Here is a 22769-nt window from a genome sequence, read left to right as displayed (position 1 = left end):
GATTATACATACGATTACACGTATGCTTTCCTATTCTCCCTCATTTTTAAGTAAGCATTACTTAAGAAAATAATGAAAAAAACCCAGGTTTTGAAGGACCGAGGTTCATATTTTCCTCACTTGTGAAAGGCATGCAAAAAACTTGCACATATTAAAAAAACTAGGCTGTACAGTAAAAGTCTCCAAGTAGAACATCACGTTTAAAAGGTCATGTCATTGAAAGTAAAATGAAAAGAAATAGTAAAATTTAATAAGAAAGGAAGGAAAAAACATTGAACTCAAAAGGTTAATAATCTATCCTTTAAACAAAAAAGGCAATCTACTTTTTCTCATTAAAACCTGACACACAGCACTAACTGAGGAGATTATGTTGTGAAAACATACTGCATCGCACGGTAATGCTTGATCGAGATCAGCAATCAGGAGCAAAAAGAAAGCACTGTTTCGTGATTATAATAGCAAATTCTGGAAGACAACCAAATACATCATCTGGCAGCTCAACAGCTGTTACAGCTTGGTAGTAATACCTTGGCATTTGCTATAAGCTATAACTTGAAAAAATTGATTTCTCATCTGCCAGAAACAAGAAAATGTTCTCCTTTTAACGTTTCTGAAGTTTCTTTCACTAAAATACCTAGGTATTTGATCCACATTTTATTTTGCTCAGTTTTTACCCTTGCTGCCAATTTGATTCCAAAATAAGTGTGAGGGAAAAATACTGGATGCAACTTCAATAATGTGAATTCAGATACATCCCATTTTGATGACACACTGGATAGTAGATAGCACAAAATATTTTCCTTGCTTACATTCACAGCCGTGATCAAATAGTCATTATTAGACTTCATACATGCCTGAAAAAGGGACATTTCCAAAATAAAGTTCAGTACCTTTCCATGTGTTTTGCTGTTAGTTAAGCCTTCTTTTCCCAAGTCTGAGGCAATAAACAAGGATGTAGTCTGAGATAATGATGCTGAGAATTTATAATACTTAACAAACCCAGTCTTTAAATTACTCCTGGGTACAGGATAGGAAGAGGAAGAAGGAAGATGTTTATTGTAATGTTTATATCTATATGAAATTGTTAAAGCATTTGTTCTGTGCGTTGAGAGGCTCTCTGAAAAGATCAATTTTCTAAGCATACAGTACTTTATTAGTAAGTATGTATGCATCATAACAAGGACATGGACTACTTAAAATCTTTTAGCATTTCAACTATTCTAGTTATTTTAGGGTTAAGTAAAAGCAATCCGTCATAAATATTTTAGATTCTGGCATTCCACTTAGATTTTGAAGTGTCATAAACAATATCTCTCAGAAATCAATATTCACACAGTACATCTATGGGGAAAAGATACAACACATACAGAAAGGTGGTATAAGCTATCAAATAGATCTCTACCTTTACGCCTAGTGCAGTTTTCTTGGCCTCTGCTTTTAATCTTGTAGCTCTTAACATAGGCCTGGTTTTCTTATAATCTTGTTTTCCTAGAGTAGAAAAGCACATTTAATGAAAATGATGCAAAAAGGATATAGAGACTGTCAGCAATTATTTCAGTTGAAAAGTCAGATCTAACATTTGAAAACACCTCACAGTCCAGCACTTCAAACAGGAGCTACTCTGTAAGACAGGGGCGCAATCCGTGGAACAACAGCCTTTAACACAGACAATGACAGCAACAAACAAGAGCCGACAAATCAGCGTAGAACCTATTACTCCAGAGGGACATCAAAATACACGTACGGACAGCCATCCACAAGTACAATGTTTATTAAAGTGTTCAGTAAGCATCAGACAGCAAGTAAGTAGATTAAAGATGGATGCCGTTTTCCCCTCACATTTCAATCAAAACAAAATTTTCATTATAATTCTTGTTGGTTAGTCATCTCTAATGCACGTATAAATGTATAATACAGGACATTATGTTGAGTGTAAATGTTTCATCATGCTGAACTGGAACATTATTTGCAAGCATCAGAACTCAGAGACATGCAGGTCAGCCCAAGTAAGTGCTAATAAAACCATTGCTTCACATCACTTGTGGAAACATGCTACACAGAATCTTCTAAAAGTGCCTTGGACTTATGGGGACTATGTCTTGCAGCCACAGAGTGCAGCCAAGTGCTTGGTTACTGTGAGTCCATACGAATTGAGTTCAGAGGAGGACATGCAAGTACTTAGAAATGGCATACATCATTTATCTCAACTTAATAATAAAGCATAAAACACATGGGATATTTTTGCTGTCTGAAGGGCCTGTTACTGCTGTGCTATGTACTACTAACCATAGCTTCGTTAAGTCAACAGAAGTCATGGTACAGATACAGTCACAAAAGGAGGAGAAAGAAAAGAGGAATCTGTGAAGAAACTGAGCAGTTTCAAAGGGGCAGAGCCTCAGCACAACCACGTTGGCTTTTCAAAAAGTCCTTTCCATTTCCCCCCTAATGCATACATGCCTTCTTGCCTGTTTCCAAAACTGAGCTACAATGCCCAAAGCAGAAGTCTTTGGCCATTTTTAAACCACTAATTTTACCTAGTTGTACATTAGCTTTCATTATTGTTATATTCAAATAATTTAACTTTTCCTCTAAAACTGTGTATGCAACACTCCCATTTGCTCAACCAGGAGTGAGCCTACATTCATAGTCAACAGTGCAATCTTCTCATTTTATGGGCACCTTCAAAACTGGGATATTATAGTGCAGTGGTGAAATTCTGAAGCATGAAGTGGAAAAGAAAGGTCTTTTCCAGTGATATACCAGATTCATGAAAACACACCTCTGCCTTTGCCTACTCTTTCTATCACTCTGCTCATATTCAAAGCAGAGCTCCTCTCTGTAGCATATTGTGGATGCTGAACTTGCATTACGAATTTGCTTTCACTGTATATTCTCTCCTCAGCCCTAGGAATTATATATTGTGAAGGTCTCTGTATTATCCTTTGGTTAGGTATTTTTCATAAAAGACCTGAAATAACTCAGAAGATACCCAATGACAAAAGGAAAAATAACTGAAACCATATTTATTGGAAAAAAAAACCCAAACAGCCAAACAAGCCATATATCTAAGGAACCTTCTTAGAGGACAGAGTGAAGAAAAGATGACAAAATGACTATTTATGTCTGATGCTCCCATATATTCATCCGGTCAATGTATCCCATTTTCAGGACAGGACCACTGCAGCATTATTCCTCAGAAGTCAATGATATCTGATAATAGGACACATCAGGAGTACAGTCATCTTTTTGAACAGTTAGGGGAAGAATTGCAGGAACCACCAAAATGCCTAAGTCACGAGACAAAGCCAGCCAGAAAGCGAACGTTGTTTCTTCTCCCTGAAGTACTGCAGTCATACTTTTGCTAAGAAATAGTTAAGAGCTGTCAGAATTTCCATTATAAATGGCAGGAGTTAGTTTATAACTCATAAAAATTCACTCCAGGCTGAAAGCTGGCATAGACGTACCCCAGCCTTGAATTGTTTTGTTTGTTTGTTGGGAGCCAACTTTCAATAAAGTGATGCAGCTGTTCTTACTTACTTGCGAACATGCTACAGAAATTTATCCATCTGAGATGTTTAAGCATGAAAAATACCTTCGTTTAGAAGTATACAACTGGCAAGGGCTAAGTTCAGTTTCAGTTCTCATAATTCAGGTCTGCTGCTCTCCCATCTCGGGTAAGTAAAGCAGGACAGTCAGAGGTTTCCCTTCCAGTGATGCAACGGCATTAGGTAATGAAAACTAGAAAGCTTTTTAAGGCCCATTAGGAATAGTAAAAAAATCAGTTACTGAAACACACCTCTCCTTCCTCCCATTGCCCATTCTCCCTCTTCCTCTCTGAGGCTCAACTGTGAAGATGACACAAGCAGGGGTAAATATTGCACAGGGGACCCACTCTGTGAATGTCATCTATCAGCAGGACCAAGTCTATTAAAGAAAAGGGAAGGCTTATCGGTGTTCTTTCCCTTGGTTTCAAGCACTCTGCTACTGTTCATTCCAGTATGGTGGCTATGGCTAAGATTGGATTCTACTTATCTAGAAAATACTTCCAGATTTATATTAAATCTGATATGAACAACTAACCCCCCTATATAACAAATAGGCTATTTTAATAATGACTCTAGAGCTGGTAGTTCTCCAAATCTATGCACCTGCCACTAATTTACCACTCTCCTTGCTTAAATGTGATAGCCAAAAGGAAAAAAAAAATGGTAGGGAAACGGTCTGAGTCCACCAAGTGCAAAAGTTTAAAAAGGGCATCTGCGGAGTTCCTTGTAATGAAAACCAGATTCAGCAATTGTACTAAAAGACTCTTAAAACATCTGAACTTTCTGAGGCCTTGGGAAAGACATCTGCACTACAGGACTATAAAGAACTATGAAACGCAAAGCCCCTACCACGTGAATACTGATCATTACCACCTGGAAAACAAGCAGAAATAAATAATACAGGCTCCAAACGTTCTTTTGGGCCTGCAAATTCAACCAGTTGGAATATGTATATTCACACTTCCAATGCCTTCTAGTTTTATCTCACTTATCCTGCAAGTTTTCTTATACACTTATCTGTCAGAGTCATCAGCTTAAGCTGTTTCTCCTTCCCAGGAAGTGACCATCAAAGCCAGTTAAGATGAACTTATCAGACAAAGCCCTATTTGTCTGCTTTACCCAATGTCTATTCAAGACACTGAGTTTTCCTGAGGGAACATACAAAGGGAAGAAGAAGAAGCCAAAAAGATAGAACTGTAAAATTTCCAGACCAAATCTTACTTTTTGTATTACTTAAGCAAAATCCTTTCCTCTTCTACTCCTCATTAATGTTATCAATTCGTCATCTCATCTTTTCTCTCAAACTCCAGTGTCAGCTTTCCTTAACTTTTTTTATAACTACCACAAATTCCTTTTTTTTTTTTTTCAAATTTTCCACTTCTTTCTTTACAACTTTTCCCAAGCCCATCACTTTCTTTCCATTTTTAAGGCCAAAGAACTAGTCCACGATATGGCAACTTTTCTTACTGACTACAGCCATTATCCCTCCGCTTGTCCTGCCTCCTGCCAGTCCCTCCCAAAACCAGGTGCGAAGATCATCCACCTTTCCATTTCAGTGCTTGAAGTTGCCTTTGCCCTTCAGAAGCTCTCCAGAGCTTACCTTTCATCCCGTCCCTTCCTTCCATCCTTCTTGCGCAGTTTTTGCCACTTTTTTGATGGCAAAGTGGCCTCAGTAGCAGCTGAGTTGTGCCCTCTTTCTAGATCCTGCTTGGAAAACTTTCCACAGGTAGAAATGAAGACTATTCTACTAGCTGTAGGATTAGAAAAGGGTAGATAAGGGTGAAGTATAGGGACTTTTTGAGCTACTAACCACAACTACATTGTGAAAAATGCCAAAGTGTCTCCCTCAGAGCAAATATCAGGGATTTGTACAATATGCAACAGGAGTTTGTTTCTCCTCATGTAACTAGGATTAAAAATCTATGGATTTCACAGGAATTTTTGTGATTCATCTCTACTCATAAGGGAAACTGAGGTCCCATGTATCTTCTATTTGATAATTTTAATAACAGATTAGAGATGACCTGATCTTGTATATTCAGTATTCTTTTTAACTATACCTCCAATGACACCATGATCCGTGCAAAACTTAAACTAAATAATACATATGAGCTAGACAAGTTCATTAAGTTCTGGGTGACCATTTTTTTTTACAGTCTACAGAAAGAAATACTGTGACATTAGCAGGTAGTATGCATAACACTGTACTTTTGCACACATACCGAGCTCCGTTACACATGTAACTGAGAATGTAACATGCTGAGCACTATATTTAAGAAAACTGACTACATTTAAGATTGTGTTTAAAGATGCTGCCGTTTAGGATACAGCCTGAACAAATCTACAGAATAACTTCGCGACAAAAAAAAATTAAGATTCACAACTCTTCTAGATATTTACTCTTTCATTCTAACAATAGCTCATTACTGGAATTGAATACCAGACTAAAGACTGCCTCTCTGCTTTTCAATTCATCAGGCTTAAGCAGAAACAGGACCGCATCTTTGGCCTTTGTTGATGCTGCTGTCCAAGCTTATTATCATATGAATATCTAGTTATTGTTTTATAAATGTTCACATTTCGGAAGCTCCCTGCTTTCTTTTCTCTCAGTAGACTTTACAATATCCACCTTCATTATCATCATGTGGCAGCATTGCTCTTCGCCTGCATTTGCTACTTTAAAAATTAATGCACTGCTATTTTCTGAATACTGTACTGCGTAAGCTGCTTATGAGTACATTATGCTATCAAGCAAGCACATGCAGAAAAGCTTCCTAAACTGTTATTCTTTCAATGAAAATACAGCTGGTTCTGCTTCAAAGGCACTTCTTTTCACCTGCAAATGGACTTGCTCCTACACTTATTCCTCAATTCATTTGTGTCTGCAAATCTTTAATTGCCTTTAATTAGAAAAAAGTAAATTCAGTGCTTTAATCTTGCAAATACATTCAATCATAATTCTGTCTGGGATGAATACCAAGTTCTATTCACTGACTGATCTTTATAACAAAGGTATATAAATTTATTGTCCGTTTATATAGACCACACCAATTAAGCCACAATGGAAAAGCAAATAGATAAGAGTCAAAATATTTGAAACGAGAAATGTGCAATCTAAATTTAATTACTCAGACAAATTATTTGAAGATGAGTTATTTACAGCATGCCAAAAAACCTGACAGATAGTAAAATTTGCTAATCAACATTACAGGTTTAACATTCCTTTCAACACTTTAACTATAATTCGTAACAACCAACAAACTGCTGTCCTGAATCTTTCTGTGCTGGTATTATAGTCATAATCAAAACTTAGTAAGACATTTTCCATACAGTAGCAATCCACTTCATGTGTTAAAGCACTGTTTAAGGTGTAATAAAACTACAAGTACTGGATAAATTTTAGTTACCAGTTGTAGTTTAAATAAAGTACATTAACGTAATTGATGCTGAAACCCATACTGAAATGTATACATAGCTAATTGGAAACTAGAGACAGACTGTGGCAAGCTTCACTGTCAAACTGGAAGTGTGAAATCACCCACCTAGTTAAGCTAAAATCAATGTTCTTATTATCGTTATTGATCTGAATTAGCGAAGGTTCCAGGAACCCTCCACAAAACCCCACAGAAGAAACACAGAACAAGAAAACGGTCTTCTAGTCTTTTCAGGGTTTCCACAGTCTGACTTTGAGCATCCCCTCCTCTTCCCTGCTGTAACAGGGGGAAAGGAAACGTTAGATCTCACTGGCGGAGGCGAAGGTCCAAGATGGAGGAAGGCTCAGTCACACGATCCTCCACAACCTCCTTACATGCAAGGCACAGAAGGTCACAACCATTGCACCTGACTTCAGTTTTAGGTGATTGCTTGTTTAGGTCTCTCTTTACTTCCCATAGAGAGACTTTTCCAAAGACTGAGTGACAGCAGTCTAAGACAGCCTAAAGTTGGTTGTGGAGTCTCCTTCTCTGGAGATACTCAAAACCCGCCTGGACGCGTTCGGGTCCCGTTTGCTCTAGGTGAACCTGCTTTGGCAGAGGGGGTGGATTAGATGATCTCTGAAGGTTCCTTCCAACCCATTCCATTCTGTGATTCTGTGAAAGTGCTCCCTGTCAGCGCTTATTTTACTGTCACCACCAACAGAGAGAGCCTAGAGATGTCCAGCACCCAAGTCAGGTGGGTTGGTTTCACTTCTAAGGTTAAGCAAAATTAATCTGAGCCAAGGAAGCTACATCTAAAGGACAAGTGGAGAAGGAGAACCGGTTTCCTACATTATTTTATCTGGACTCTCGGGGCGTTTGCAGACATGGCCAAATTACCTTCAAAGTAATAATCTTAAGTATTACTAGTACTACACAGGGAACATCACAGACCCATGAAGGGACTGCAAAATGCATCTAAAATCACAGCTTTAATTCCACCCTTGCTCAGCTATGCTGCGGTGTTTCCCAAGCCAGCTAGCTATGTCTGTACTACAGGCGCACTGTTGTGAAGGTGTACCATAATTATCATGCTGCTTCTTCAGAACTGTTCCTGTGTACCAGCTACAGTCCCTGGGGCTTTAAGCTACAGTCTCATAGGACAATTTAGGTTAGAAGGGATTTCCGGAGGTCATCTGATCCAACGCTTCACTTAGAACAGAGCCAACTTCTAAACCAGATCCGACCTGAAATTTCGCTCCAGTTGCTCAAGCGGCTAGTCTAGCTGAGCTTGTCTAGCTGAATTTTGAGTATTTCCAAAGGTGGAGATTACACAATCTCTCTGAGCAACCTTTCTCAACATTTGACCATCCTCCTGGTAAAAACATTTTTCTCCTACCTAATTGGAATTTCCATGTTCTAACTTGCCTCTTGTCCTACCATTGCGCACCTCTGAGAAAAGTTAGGGTTCACCCTGTCTGTAGCCTCCTATTGAATATTTGTAGACAGCAATAACATCTCAGTTGACCCTTCTCTTCTCTCCTTGTACACCCTGTGCTCCAGATGGTCATCATAGCCTTTTACTGGATTCACTCTAGTACATCCACGTCCTCCTAGTTTTCTTGAAGTTGGGCACGGCATTTGCCCGTTTCCAGTCATCAGGGAACATTTCCCTGGAACCAGTTAAGTGGCTGACACCTCAGGGAGAATTTGGCCATAAAATCGCATTGTCTGAAATACCTTAATGTAACCAAAGTGCACCAAAGGAATTCAGTCGGGTCTGTAAACAGCAAGTCAATGCACTAAACAGTTTGTACGTTCAACAATTCCTTAACTTTACAGTAGTTTGTTTTTTAATAGGAAATATAATTATTTTTTTTCCTGCATGCCCTGGGATTCCTCAAAACTGGGCTCTATCATCTTATACACAGTAGGGGAATTTTCCTTTAACTGCCTTTATTAATGCCAGCAAGTTAGATGTCTGGCATGGGGAAAGAGGTGTTTTCGCAAGTGCTTTGTAACATCACCCAGATCTATAAAGGTACCTAGGCACCTAGCTTCTAAGGTGCATATACAGAAGTAGATGATTAAATATCTTTGAGAGATTCTAAACCAGTCATCGTATATTCATTGAGTAACAGAATTTCAATCCAGTGAAACTCTGTGAAACTCTACTCACAGACGACACATCTTAAGCATGCATGCCCCCTCCATAACGCTGTAAGTCTTAAAACTGGAAATAACTATTTATTTAAGATGTTAGAGGAACCTCACAAAAACAAAATTCCACAGGAATTTTGGGCCTAACAGTTAAAATCAGACAGCAAATCACACATCATTAACAGCATTAGAATCTATGTTTGAGAATCGGTGACAACTGTAGCTCACATCTACGGAAACAAGACCAAGCTCTCAAGTATTTATTATTGTTTCTCGTGCTCTTAGCATCACACAGATGTATTCAATGACCACTGCTTTCCTGAAAAGCAGAAGTGAGATTTTCTTATTTTTAATTGCTGTGATTCCAAATGGAGTTTTTGGACTCTTAGGTTAACAGAAACATTTTGGTATGTCTTATACCTGCTCAAGAGTATGTCTGTACTCAGAAAAGGCATGAAACCCCCCCACAGCCTGCCTCTATTTTATTCAGGTTTAATGGCAGCTCAAATCACTGACCATTTTTCAATCTTGAGAGACGGAACAGCTTGACACTAATAATACATTTGCAAAGGACACATCATCATTTAACACAACATTAAGTGCTCAGGGACAACTTTTTACCGTAGACACAATGTGCTCTGAGCTCAGGGTTGACATTTAATGCTACGAAGATAATCCAACCAGTCATTCATGAGGGGTAAATTAATTTTCAAGCAACTATATTTCAGCTTTAAGCCAACAAGAAGGATGCATTAAAATGAATAAGTTCCTTTTATGCTGCATGCAAGATTTAAAAAAAAAAAAAAATATAAAGCATTCTTGAGTATACCAAAATATACCCATATAATTATTGCTATCTTTCCCTGATTCCAAAATGGAAATCTGGTAATACCCCTTAGAATCCCTTAGAAAATCCCTCAGAATTTGCTATGAGTTGCCATGAAAAGCAACATTTCATTACAGAAATGCTTTACGTCTAAAATTTGTATTAGACATACGCTGATTGTAATGAGTAATTAAGAACATATTTAAATTAGCACCTTTTCTGATACTTCTTTTAAGGAATATTTTAAAAATCTATATAAGCAACTAAGAAAAGAAATTCAGAAAACTGGTTATCAATAATGCATGAAACAAAAAATAACATCCATACTTTAAATCAGCCAGTTTGTCTGCTGATTTCATGGTTTTCAATAGCTGTAGTATGTACTCAATTAACTGCAAGACCGTAATAAAAGATCTGAAGAACAGCCCTAAAAATATTGATGCTTACTAGATACTATTTGATGGGCAGTCCTTTTTCAAGCCTTTCAGTGCTAAATCATCTTTTATAGTCTTTTGCTGAAGCCCAACAGGTGCATGCCTACAGCTATTAAAAAGTAATAGCTCCATGTAAAAGGAGTATCTTAACACACACGATGGCAGTTCTTCAATTAACCTTTCCAGCAATCTCCTTAACGTTTCCTACTCAAACAGGCAACTACGAAAACATTAAATACCTTTCTTAAAAATAAATTAACACAATTAATTTGAAACAGATCACTGGGTAGGTATTTTGCTTCTTTTCTTCTCCACCTATATAATACATAGATGCATTGATGTGCACGTGTAGTTTTGAGCACATTTTTACTACTCTGCTATGGAACAACTGCTAACAAACAGATGCATTTTCATATAATCAACCATGTTTGAATATGAATTCTGAAAATGAGAAAAGTAAAACAAAACCACTACTGCTTAGGAGCGAAGTACCTACCGTTAATGCAATTAAAAGCCCTATTTTTATCAAATATTTGATTAGATGATTTTTGGACAATGGAAACTATCATACTTTGAACTATCAAACTATCTTTGATGACGAGGGGTATGAAAAAGGCATCGTAAGGCATGGTAAGAGGGACACACAGCAAATAAAGAGTCTTTCTGCCTGAGACGGACTGCGCCCACCTTCAATTTGGCTTACACTGATTTTATTAACTTTGTTGGCTGCAAATAGAGGAAAATATGATATACCTCAAAATAAGTGGTAACAGACTTATGGTCAGAGCTTTCTAGGAAGACAGAGGTAGCATGCAGTGCCATCGTTCCAAAGCTGCACAAGTCCTGAGCGTGCTCATATGGTCTTTGCCATCTCTGTCCCTTTGAGGCCTCAGACTCTTAATATATCCCGTCTGAAGGTGTACTTATAGCGCACTTAATAGGGGAGAAACGCTGAACAGGAGGGGATCTGCCAGTATAGCAGAAGCTAAGTAGCAAAGACAAGAGAAAGAGAGATGATTACATTGTTGTCACAGATGCCAACCTGGAGGACTCATCCACCAACAATGCTCCACACAGGGACTACACAGTCACTGAAAAACAAGTCCTTAAAAACAGAGACTGCACATCCTCACTAGCTTTCCCATGGTGCTCCACTCGGTTTATCATGACAAGTGTCCTCATGTCTAATATCTAACTCAAATCTCTCGTATTGAACTCTTAGCACATTACTTTTTGTCATATCCACCACAGACTTGGAGGACAGTTGATTCATTCCCTTCTTCTTTACATTAAGGTTTTTATACATTCAGTCTTTGCTTTCTGGGCTCCTCTTGCTCTCCTCTGGATGTTTTTTTCTGATCTTTGTAGCAAATTGAACACAGCATTTCATCTGAGGCCTTATTGGTATCTTTCATGTATAAACTCCCCTTACTCATTCAATCACAGTCTGCCTGTGACTCTGCTCACTCTTACAAACCCTTTCTCCAAAATTATTGCCTAAGCATTTCTTAACCATATTCAGTCTGTGGGTTGATTATTTATACCAAAGTTAAGAATCTTGCCCTTTTCCTTGTTGGATTATATTCTATTTTTCCAAGCCATTTCATCGATTTCTTAAATTTAGTTTGAATTTTAATCTTAAACTCTTATCTCTTTACTGCCTCCCATACTGGTATAATTTGCAAACTAAACTCATTATCCCACTTGCAATTAAAATATTGGGTGCAGGACAGACCACTATGGATCCCTCATTACACCTGTACAAATAGACAATAAACCATTAACAACTACCGAGAACAGCTTTCATACCAGTTTGGTACCCATCTTGCAGTAGCTTCATATTGATGCATCTCTAGCTTCTTTACCAGAATACACTGTCAAAAAGCCTTGACAAGGTCAAGGCATATGGCACCTCTTCCTCTTCCCCATCGATAAGGTTTGCTACTCTGTCAGAGGAGAAAATTGAATTGATTTGACAAATCACGTTGGCTGTTGCTTACCTCCTTGTTGTACTGTAGGTGCTTACAAGACACTGCCTGTCCCTGTCCTGAAGAGCTTACTGTGAAGGATGAGGAAGCCGCATTCAATAATTTATGAATATTACATGTCCCATCTGTTTGCTTGTTATTGTGATGTTGGCTTTATAATTACTAGAGGTTAGCTCCAATAAAAGCTAGCCTCTGCTTAGGCAGGAAAGTAGGAAAATACTACTAATAGTTCTCCACTGAGTTCTCCACTTAAAGACAATAAAGGAAAATATAGAAACTGATGACCAGGTCATCCAATTCAGTTGCCCACAATAAAGCATATCCACGTAACAGATGATCCACAAAACATCTTCTCTGTTCTTCTTACCTCCGCAACCACATCGCCAGAAATTTCTCCTGTTGTCTTACATAAATTACTTTCTTTTGACCTTAAACAGAACAGGAGCAACGGAGGTCACAGGAGAAGTGAAAGATTCCCTACTGGGGTATTTTTTTCAGGAAAAAAAACAACACACATGTAAATGATTCTAACACCATGATCAAAAGGAAAGCAATAGCCCCTTCCCTCATTCCCCACTGAAGCGAACCCCTTCAATAGCCCTCACCTATCTGAACCAGCAAGAAACTCTTCTAGACCACATCTCTGGCAATAAATTTAACCTCTTGAGTATGTGAACAGGACCCAACCAACCACTGCCTGAAGATTTTTCAATACCAGTAATTTTAAATTTATTCCAAATTACTCTGGCGTATATCATGCTACTGCCAGCCAATATCACTGAGCCATTCACAACAGCGGTTGCTGAATAAGCACCACAACATCACCAACTACTGTAATAATAATATTAAATCTTCTGGATAAAGGGTCAGCGGTGTTTCAGGAGAGGAGGATCTCTCTCCCTCTGCTGTAGTTAACCCCACACTACCTGATGTGTCCAACCTTGTTAGGTGACTGGGGCCTGTCACTGGAGGATGTCGCAGTGGGACTTGTGGCACCACAGGGATCTGGAGTCATCCCTTCTCCTGTGCCCCTGCTCCTCCAACAAGCACCCTCCCAGGAGCCACAGACCTCCCCAGCCAAACGTGACCAGCCATTCTGCTGCGGGACTTTGCTTAGAGGAGGGATGGTGACAGGTAGCCCAGGAAGGGAAGGACACAACTTGTCACCCACAGGTTCCCTTTCCTCAGCTGCAACAGGGAGGTCTTGCGGGTGGCATGGAAAACCTGAGCAACTCGGAGAACGGACGAAGCCATATGAAAGAACCAGACTTCCACCACAGACACCACATCGCATCTGTTTCTAACAGTTTCACAGTTTTCTGTTCACATACATGATAGGATGGCAGTGTTTGAACATGATTAGTACATCACCCAGCATTAAATCACATATCTGATTTTATGAAAAACAAAAAAAGCCTTGCAGTAAACAAAGAACATTGACAAAGTCCCATGATGAACCAGGGACAGAGCCTCAGAGCATGCAGCTCGGGAGAAGCTAGGGTCACTTCTCTCTAACACCTGCCTTGTTAAGCTGAAATCCCTTTTAACGTTAGCTTGCGTCTTTGCTGCCAAGATTAAAAACATTCTTTGCTTCAGACTGATTCACCATTAATTCACCACTGGTCACAACTTGCTAAAGAAAAGCTTCCCAAATCTGAATAAAAAAAAGCCTGGACTGGAGCTAGAACTTGTGGGTAATGGACTGAATTTATGGATTTAGTCCAAGTATGGGATTCATGGTGTTCACCTAAGAGCGGAGAAGCCGAAAGAGCTGAGGGGAATACCCTGTGAACGATCACAGCCACGTTTAAAAAGGGAAAGAGTAGGAGAAGGAAGAAAAGACATCTGGGTGAAGAGACTTGCATGAGGTCAGGTACGAGAAGAACGGCACAACTGTGGTCCTGAATGCCTTAACTCCTGATCCAGTGCCTTATCCAGTGGATAATACTTTTCTCAGAATTGAAAATAAATTGGATGCTGTCTGCCAAGATGCAGTAATTCCTTACTAGTAAGTCATATCATTCTGGACCAGCTGTGTATTACAAGACCATCCCAAAATACAACTTGTAATTTATTAATTCTGCCTAAGTAAAAGGTTTCCAGTAATACCGTCAGCATTTGCAGTTCTCACTTCAATGAAGCATATTGCGAAGGATGCTTTGTCAGACCTATATATCACTGTCACTCGAGGAGTCAATGCACTGACAGTCTTAGCAGAGGTGGATGTTACAGGATACTGTGAAAGTGATTATGTAAGATGGAAAAACAGGTTTTCGGAGTCTCACTCCAGCAATGCAGAAATCAGAGGCTTTTAATGGAATTAGCGGAGAAGGGAGCGTCTCTTGTACACATCACCATTATCCCTTGGGATCCTAAAATTACTTGTGAGGAATAATCTCTCCAACTCACTCATAATTTTAGCACTCTTAAGAACCACATATCTTCAGTTCGCTCATAATTTAAACTTCTTTCCTTCAACAGAAACACCACCTGACAGGTCTTAACTAAAAGTGAATGACAGCAGTAGCAGCTTACTCAAAAGTGTAAAGGAAATGCATATTTATGAACTCCCAGAGTAATGGTTTATGGACCTCAGAACTAAAGGTGTAATAATGTCTTGAAGGCATATTATATTAGGAGACTTTTTAGGAGGATTTTACCTTCAAAAGCCGAACTGGGCTACAGCCAGGGATGAGATCCTTGTTTGTGTTAAGATAGTAGGACAGAGGATGGTGGTTAACTTTAAAATTTATCTTTATTTTTCCAGACGTATTACTCCATCCTTTTCCCTTTCTGAAGGCTCATAGAAAAGGAACTATGCGTGTATGCATGTAGTGTATTAAAACATGTAAAATACTGGCATTTTACTCCTGACTTCACGACTGGACTTGCTGCCTTACAGGTGAATGTCTGCTATCATTCACAAATACTGCAATCTTCAATATACAATGAAGAATAGCTAGGTTTTATTTCACACCACCTCTTTAGGCATATAAATTTATCAAGTAACTTAAATGCTGTATTTTTCTAATCATTTTGCCATCAGAGTGATGATAATGAGTTTATCTGAAAATGAGTTTATCTTTTATTTCATCATTCGCACCAGCATCAGTGCTCTGTTGTATTTTAATGAATAAAGTCAGTTGGTTTCAGTAACAGTCTTATTTTGAACATGACGATATTATAAACAACTTAAATAGTGAAAGACATATATTAGGCTAATTTTGTCAAAGAAACAAAGATTGATCCCAGCATCATTTTCTCCTAAACTTTATTCCACAGGATGATCTTTTAAGTACGCTGCCTTTTGTAGGAAACATACAAAAAAGCTGGAGAGACTGCTGAGGAAAATAGTCTACCATCTGGAAAACTATTTGATTAGAGTAGATAAAGCATGGAGGTGTTTTCTATTCCTGAATCTTCCATAAAAATTACTGTATGACCTTGGGAAATCTCTTTTCCTTGCAAGACTTTGGTACTCATCAAAAACCCTGAGATCCTGGTCTAATGGTGTAATAGAAGTGAAAAACACTCATGAGTGTTATCTATTAGAAATGATTCTCTGATGGCCTATATTAATTTATTTTTAAAGATTTTAAAATTACATCTACAAATATAATGAGAAACAATTAAAAAAAGTACCTGAAAAAGTAACCGAATCTGCTACTGACCCTTAAAGTCAATTTCTTATTCATTAAAAATGTGTGTTAAATATTTATAAACCCATGCACAAAGCAATTTACATTTCTGGAATTAAAACCATACAAAATTAAACAGATTCAAACAGAAAACTAACTTTTAGCTATGCCTGCTTCCTCTCAAACTGTTTATAAGGCCACTGCTCTGATCACAAAGGTCCTACGTAACCCCATGCTCCCTCCTCTCTTCCCTTGCTGAAGAAGCCCCATCGTGTAGAGTCACCTAGTGTTGCCTAGCATGTGATACAGGACACACAACTGCAGCCATGGACCATTAGGTGACCAGTGACTTGGTCCTAGTTCAAGTGCATCTCCTGGGGGAGAGTCCTGACGTGCGGCATCAGCAGAGAGAATCCCCCACCTCCTGTGGGGGTGGGCTCCCCGCTGACAGGACGGGCATTGCTCAGGACAGATGAGAGAGGTTATTTGTAAACTACCTGAACAGTTCTCGCTCTGATTGATTCCGTTCTTTAAATATACCAGAAAGGACACATTTATTATACACAGCATGCAGAGTGAAAACCAGTCAATGCATTTCCTTTTCAGAGTCATTTTTCAGTTCCTCACAACCTAGAGGTTTGTCTCACGTTTGGAGCGTATTGTTTTTCTGAATGTGTCATTTTGTAGATAGATAGATACAGAAACACAGAGCAAAACAAAGCCATATACCCTCCCCATGGCCTGTTTTTCAACAGTTCATTTCCTCAGAAGAAAAGAGACACAACTTCATTTTCAGTAACAATGCAGTCCTTATGACAGACATACTTTTCCTAGATCCAAGAAAAAGCCAGTGGATCTGATTATGTCAACTTCTAAGAACTTAGCAAAGGGATTTTGCATATGCAGAATAGAGGACACTAAATTATTAAAACAAAATTACTGCAACTAACATTTGAATGAAACATACATGAAACGAAGACTTACATTGAGTTACTAAGTTCTTTTGGTGCAGAATCCAAAGGTGTGGCAGAAATACAATGCTAATTTAACATTCATGTTCTAATTGGTAATTTTTATTTTTTTTCTTATGATAAAAGAGATACAGAGTGTGGTAAAAGCACTCACTGACATTTCACTCCGTGGTGGGCTAGTGCTTTATTTTTTATCGTTTTTCTCCACAGAAATATCTCAGGAAAAATCTTTAGGCACCCACCTGTATTTTTAATAGAGATACGGATACTAGCAAGTTCAAAGGCGGGCATTGAAAAGTCAAGGAATAAATATAAAGATGTCTGCTCCTAACATATATACCAGAATACAGAATTTTATGAATTTTTATCATTTTATGATAATGTATGCTCTTCAGGAGCCCCTTCCTCTTTCAGTAGCTAAGTAAATATGGATGATAAGACTCATCGATCAAGTTGTATGAAGTGCAGTAAATGAGCCAAAGGATCAACGGAAGATGACAAATGCATTTACGGTGAGGGTAATAGACGAGGACCAGAATATCTTTTCCTCTCTCAGCCACATGTTTTGGGTATGACCTTGGACAAGACATTCACGTTTTGATTCATTAAATGTGCAGGCAGTCCTAGCTAACAGTCTTCCTTCTTATGGGTTAGGAAAAGTGCAGAAATTTGATGAGGTAACACACGGCTAGAGTCCTACCTCATTCTTCTCTGAGGCCAGCATCCCACATCACGATCAGCCTTAGTTGATATGTCCCTGTGACATGTTAGGCACCAACAGTCCACATAAACACATGTGTCTTGATCCCTTTCTGCTCCAGGTTTTTACCCAACTATAACCCACTCTAGCCAATATATTGACCTATTCCAAGATTTACTGGGAACGAAGCTCTTTCAATGTCCCCCATACTGACATGCACTTCCAAGATCCAAGCAATTTTATGCCAAAGATTTCGGTAATGCTTAGTGCTGCACACCCCCATGAATTTCTTTCAAAATGTGCTAAGCTAGGTTAAAATAATTCTTGGGAAATGACTGATTTTGCATATGCTGTTCAATAAATAAATAGATAGGTGGAGAAGGCAAACTCCACCTAATGAAAGCACTTCAGTCAGCAGTCTATGCGGTGGAGACAGCCCATATTTACCATGCCCTTATTCCACAGCCTTTGGCACCTGGTGCGAACTGTTTCCAAACTCTTCTTACTTACTGAATGAATTAAATATGTTCCCAGGTTCCTTGACAACCTACAAATACTATGTGTTTCTCTTTTCTGTCCCCCTGGAGATGAGCTAATTGCTAGAAGTATTTGGTATGAACCATTTTTTAGTTTCCCATTGACATTTTTTGATGACAAGAATGCCGGAGTCACATCCTGTTCCTACCAGTGGGACATGCTGCAACAGCTAGGGCCAAGGGGTGACAGAAGAAAGTCCTGTCAAAGCTGTACAACTGGGGATCCTCCATCAAACTGCATACCGTACTTACTACTAGACTGTTAAATACTGCACTTCTACAATATAAAGAACAAAAAGAGCAGCAACACCAAAGGTACACCCAGCAGTTCATTAAGAAAACCCCAAACAAATGGGAAAAGATGATGCTGTGGAAACATTTTGATAGTTTCACCACATTATGTTGAGAGCACAGGCACTGAAAAACTAATGTTACAATTGAAATGTTCCCCTTTTCCCTCATTGCTCTCCTTTTAGCCAGGACTTTCAGCCTGAAATTCATATTCTGTTCAATAACAAGGAAAAAGCCTGTGAAATTCAAGACTATGTTTTCAGTTCTGCTGAAATCTTGATTTTGGTGAAAATACTCAGTATTAATTTTTCCACAAGTAAAACTACAGTCAGAAAGTTATGGTAATCCTTCCAAATGCATTTTCTAATTCTATAAATATCTCAGAAAGCTGCTCCACTTCACAGTGAAACTTTGTCCATATGGAACATATGACTAGGAAGGACTTGGTGAACTGCTGAAATCCAGTACTCTGCTAGTGAAGGCACCCATATCATTCAGTTTTGTTCAAAGCTGAGCATAGAAAATGATCAGTTGGAAAACAAGGTAGAGCTTTGAGGGGTTTTTTGTCTTTAGCCCTACCACTAGAATATTACTCAAGAAGCTCAATATCCTATTGGCAAGAAACGGCCTTCTACTTTCCAGCTACGTTTCTTTATGGACGATTTATACACAGTTACAGACTGCATATATACGGACTGTTGTCTTTCCCAAGTGTTTACTCCCAAAACATTCAGTGAGAGGAACCATATTTGCCTTAGTTTGTGTTCAGCTGGGCTAAACAAGGCTCTCCTTGGTCATTCTAGTAGTTCCTTTAGCAATTCTTTTGCTTTCGATTCGTCTTTCTTAAGTACATCTTCAGTACATCAAACACAGTATCTCCAGCACCCTATTTAATGGCTTTAGTATTTCTTATCTTTCCTTTAAATACATACAAGGATAAAACACACTTTTTTTCATGACCATGGGTGATCATCGGACACAAGGGGACCTTTCGTTTAAGATTTCTGGCTGATGAATTTACAGCATTGGTAGCAAGCTAGCTGGTCATCAAAGTAAAGATATAAGCCATGTTTTAAGATCCTGATGCAGCTCTTGCTGACATTCCCATAGAGTGATGTATGACAAGTACCATATCACTAGTTTTCTATTTCCTCATCTGCCCATGCACAGGAGTGTACTGAGAAGCTCTGCAAACCTTTTCTGTGGTAGGACTCTACACTGGTACCACTCTAAGCAAATTTCCATCATTTCAGAAACAAATGAGAATAATGGCGGAGAATGTCAGAATAATTCAGGATGGAAGAGACCTCTAGAGGTTACCTACTCTAACCAGAAGCCAGCCCAGGCTAACCTCAAAGTTAGATCATGTGGCTCAGGTCTCTGTACAACTCAGTTTCAAAAAAATTCTCCATCTCCAAAAGAGATGGAAATTCCACAACTTCTCTGGGAAACATGTACTGATCCTTAGCCTCCTTTATCATGAAACTTTTCAAGAATTATTACTAAGTTAGCAACATGCACAGTTCTTAGCATTTTGACAACAGACAACAAACAAACTGTGAAGAAACATAATAAGCCTTTCCAGTATCTAAATGTTATTCATTTTATCTTCCCATTTACGGATTGGATTTTGCTCCCAGTTACAAGGATGAAGCATCTGAAATAACTTTGCTAAATTCGGTAGTGTGATACCTGTCCCAAATCTCCACCACCATAAAATCCAACCTTCCTACTTACGGCCTCTTGACTGTAGGAAGTGTTTTTCTTCAGACTAAAAATTACCTGAAAAGTAGCTGGATAAAGCAAAAATGTTAACACTGAACTATGCTTTTTAATTTCTCTTTTTGCATCAGTGATAGAAGTAAGATGGGGAAGAGTGTGTGGGAAGATGCTCTGTGGACTACATTTTTTCTGCTTTTGCCACATCCAGAATATTTTATTCTCCCTCTCTGAAGAGTACATGAAAGCACTTCCCTCTTTGTCTTTTTCATGACGATTATTCACTAGAATTTGATAGTTTTCTCTACACGAACACAACAGGTCATATTTGCTTTTTCCATTAAGCCATTTGGACAGAAACGCTACCACGGAATATATGCGATGGGGTCTGTGGTTTTCCAAGCTGCCTATCAAGACACACTGAGCCTCCTGTGTTACAGACATAAGTCTGATTTTCTTGTAACTTTACCAATCGTTTCCATCTGGTATTGTACTTAACAGGTTGATTTTCTGAGACACTTCACACTATGAAGTATGTTAAGGATCGTACCTTCAGTTCTATTTGATTTGCAATTTATTCAATGTTTCTCCCTGTGCAGTTCATTCTAGTTTGCACAGTCCCCATCTATTCCAGAAAAGACACAGCAGACTGCAGCCTATCCTTTCTGGAAAAGTATTTCTTCAGAGAGATAATCCCGCTAGTCACTTGACTCTGTTTCTTTCTAATGCTCAGTAGGCAAAATACACTGTACTATACCTGAACATTACGGAAAAGGTTATGCCAAAAAAAGAACTGCATTCAGGTTTTGCTGTGCCTTCCACACGTGTGGAAGACATCATCATTGTTCACTGCAGACAGTGTGAAATACCTCTAAAAATACATGGATTTAAACTATCATAGATATTATTCATAAAGTAATTCAGCCAGTAGGACTGTTCTGACCCACACGAGCCACTGGACTGAAATAAAAAGTGATTCTAAGAAGGCAGGGGAAGCCTACACAGGAAGCGAATCCTTCTTACGCTTTCTAATCTGTTGAACCTGCATGTTATACGGAATAAAGACTCTTCCTGGACTCACTCGAGGTGTGGCTTGGCTTTGCAATATGATTAACAGCAATACTGGCTTATGGCACTTGTTGGCCTGAGTTTTGCCACACACTTGAGTCCCTGCAGTGTGCCGTCCTGCTCTTCGATGCATATTGCCTCAGTTCATGCATGCAGCCAGATGATGAAGTAGATCAGGGAATTGATTCAGCTGAAAAACTGCCCAGCACATCTTTTTCTTCAGGCTGGATCAAAATGGCACACAAACAGCAGTGCCATCCCAGAGGACGGTACAGTATACACTGTGACATGGGGACAGGAACAAGTAGAGAGAGGTAGGTGTTGCTAAAGGTCACTTTGTAATGTCAAACTGTGCCCTCTGGCTATCTGGTTACAGGTGTACCAATATATTATACAATGCCAATAGGAACTGGAATTCACTGGTCTTCACACTCCAATTGCTACAACAGTCCCTGGCACAGTTTGTGCCCAGAGTAGCACTCTCCCAAGCAATTCCTACATATGGCTCAAGAGTTAACATGGGCCTGGAGCAATTTTCAATAAGCAGTTTGCAAGCAGCCACTCTGTTTTAGGGATAAAAGGGTTTAACAGTACGGTCGGGGTCGTTCGATGCCAGCTGGCCTCTGTGCCAGAAAGCAGTACCAGGCTGGTTTAACCTACAAGTGCGGACATGAATCACCAGCCCAAACTCAGACCTTTCACCTTTTAGAATAGAAGCCTACAGAGATGATCTCCACTCGACGCCTGCAAAACTCCTAGGAGACCCCATCTGCATTCTACTTTAAGTTAAAACTTCTTCCAGCTCTTCAGCGGCAGTGACTGAAGGCCTCTCAGGCCAGGTCTACACAAATAGTCGCACCCTCATTCTGCCTGTGATGTGGTTAGGTGCAAGCCAACTTCAAACCAGGAGATGCACTGCCATAATACGCAGCATTGTGGCCAAGTTAATTAGCGCTGCTAAGAGGCAGGTCAGCACGAACAGAGCGCTCGAGAGGTTCAAAGCCGAGGGATTTAACGTACCCTCTGAGTTCAGACTTATCCACAACAGCTTGAGTGAATCTGGGCCACGCTCTCATCAGTATGCTGTAACCTTGAGCTGAAGGGACCATGTCTAATGCTGAGACACTGTTTCACTCCATATGCTAGTTCATTATCCAGCTCCTCTCTGTTTTGACTGCCAACAAATAATGATGTTTTTCAACACTTCTCCACTAGGAACTGAATGCACAAACATCGCATCATAAATGCCACCCAACATCTGCCAGGCAGTTACCATCTTCCCATGACTATCACCCAGGCTGAACCTGAGCAAGTGATTTAGTGATGAGCTGTGTCACATACTCTTACCGATCACACCCTCGATCATCCAAACTCCAATTCTTATGAACAAGAAAGCCCACGGGTATTTGGTTAAAATACCATAGAAAAATTAATTCTAACAAAACCCCCCATGCATTCTAAGATTACTCTTACTTTGTTA

The 22769-nt window shown here is 39.2% G+C and overlaps 1 protein-coding gene across 3 annotated transcripts in view; it reads right to left on the bottom strand.

Annotated features, from left to right (window-relative positions):
• The window catches only part of TRIQK (triple QxxK/R motif containing), a 63450-nt gene that overhangs the window by 13672 nt on the left and 27009 nt on the right, over positions 1-22769 (bottom strand). For 2 of the 3 annotated variants that reach the window (XM_054192098.1, XM_054192099.1), the window contains exon 3: positions 1403-1488. In XM_054192098.1, the coding sequence (XP_054048073.1) occupies positions 1403-1488 (86 nt within the window). Of the gene's footprint in view, positions 1-1402; positions 1489-5145; positions 5297-22769 lie in introns of those variants that run through there. The other variant, XM_054192100.1, reaches the window with a different exon arrangement.

This window comes from Rissa tridactyla, chromosome 2, assembly GCF_028500815.1.
Source record: "Rissa tridactyla isolate bRisTri1 chromosome 2, bRisTri1.patW.cur.20221130, whole genome shotgun sequence".
In the NCBI taxonomy this organism is placed as follows: Eukaryota; Metazoa; Chordata; class Aves; order Charadriiformes; family Laridae; genus Rissa; species Rissa tridactyla.
Note: the sequence above shows the minus strand (reverse complement) of the source record. Positions and strands in the feature narration are given on the sequence as shown.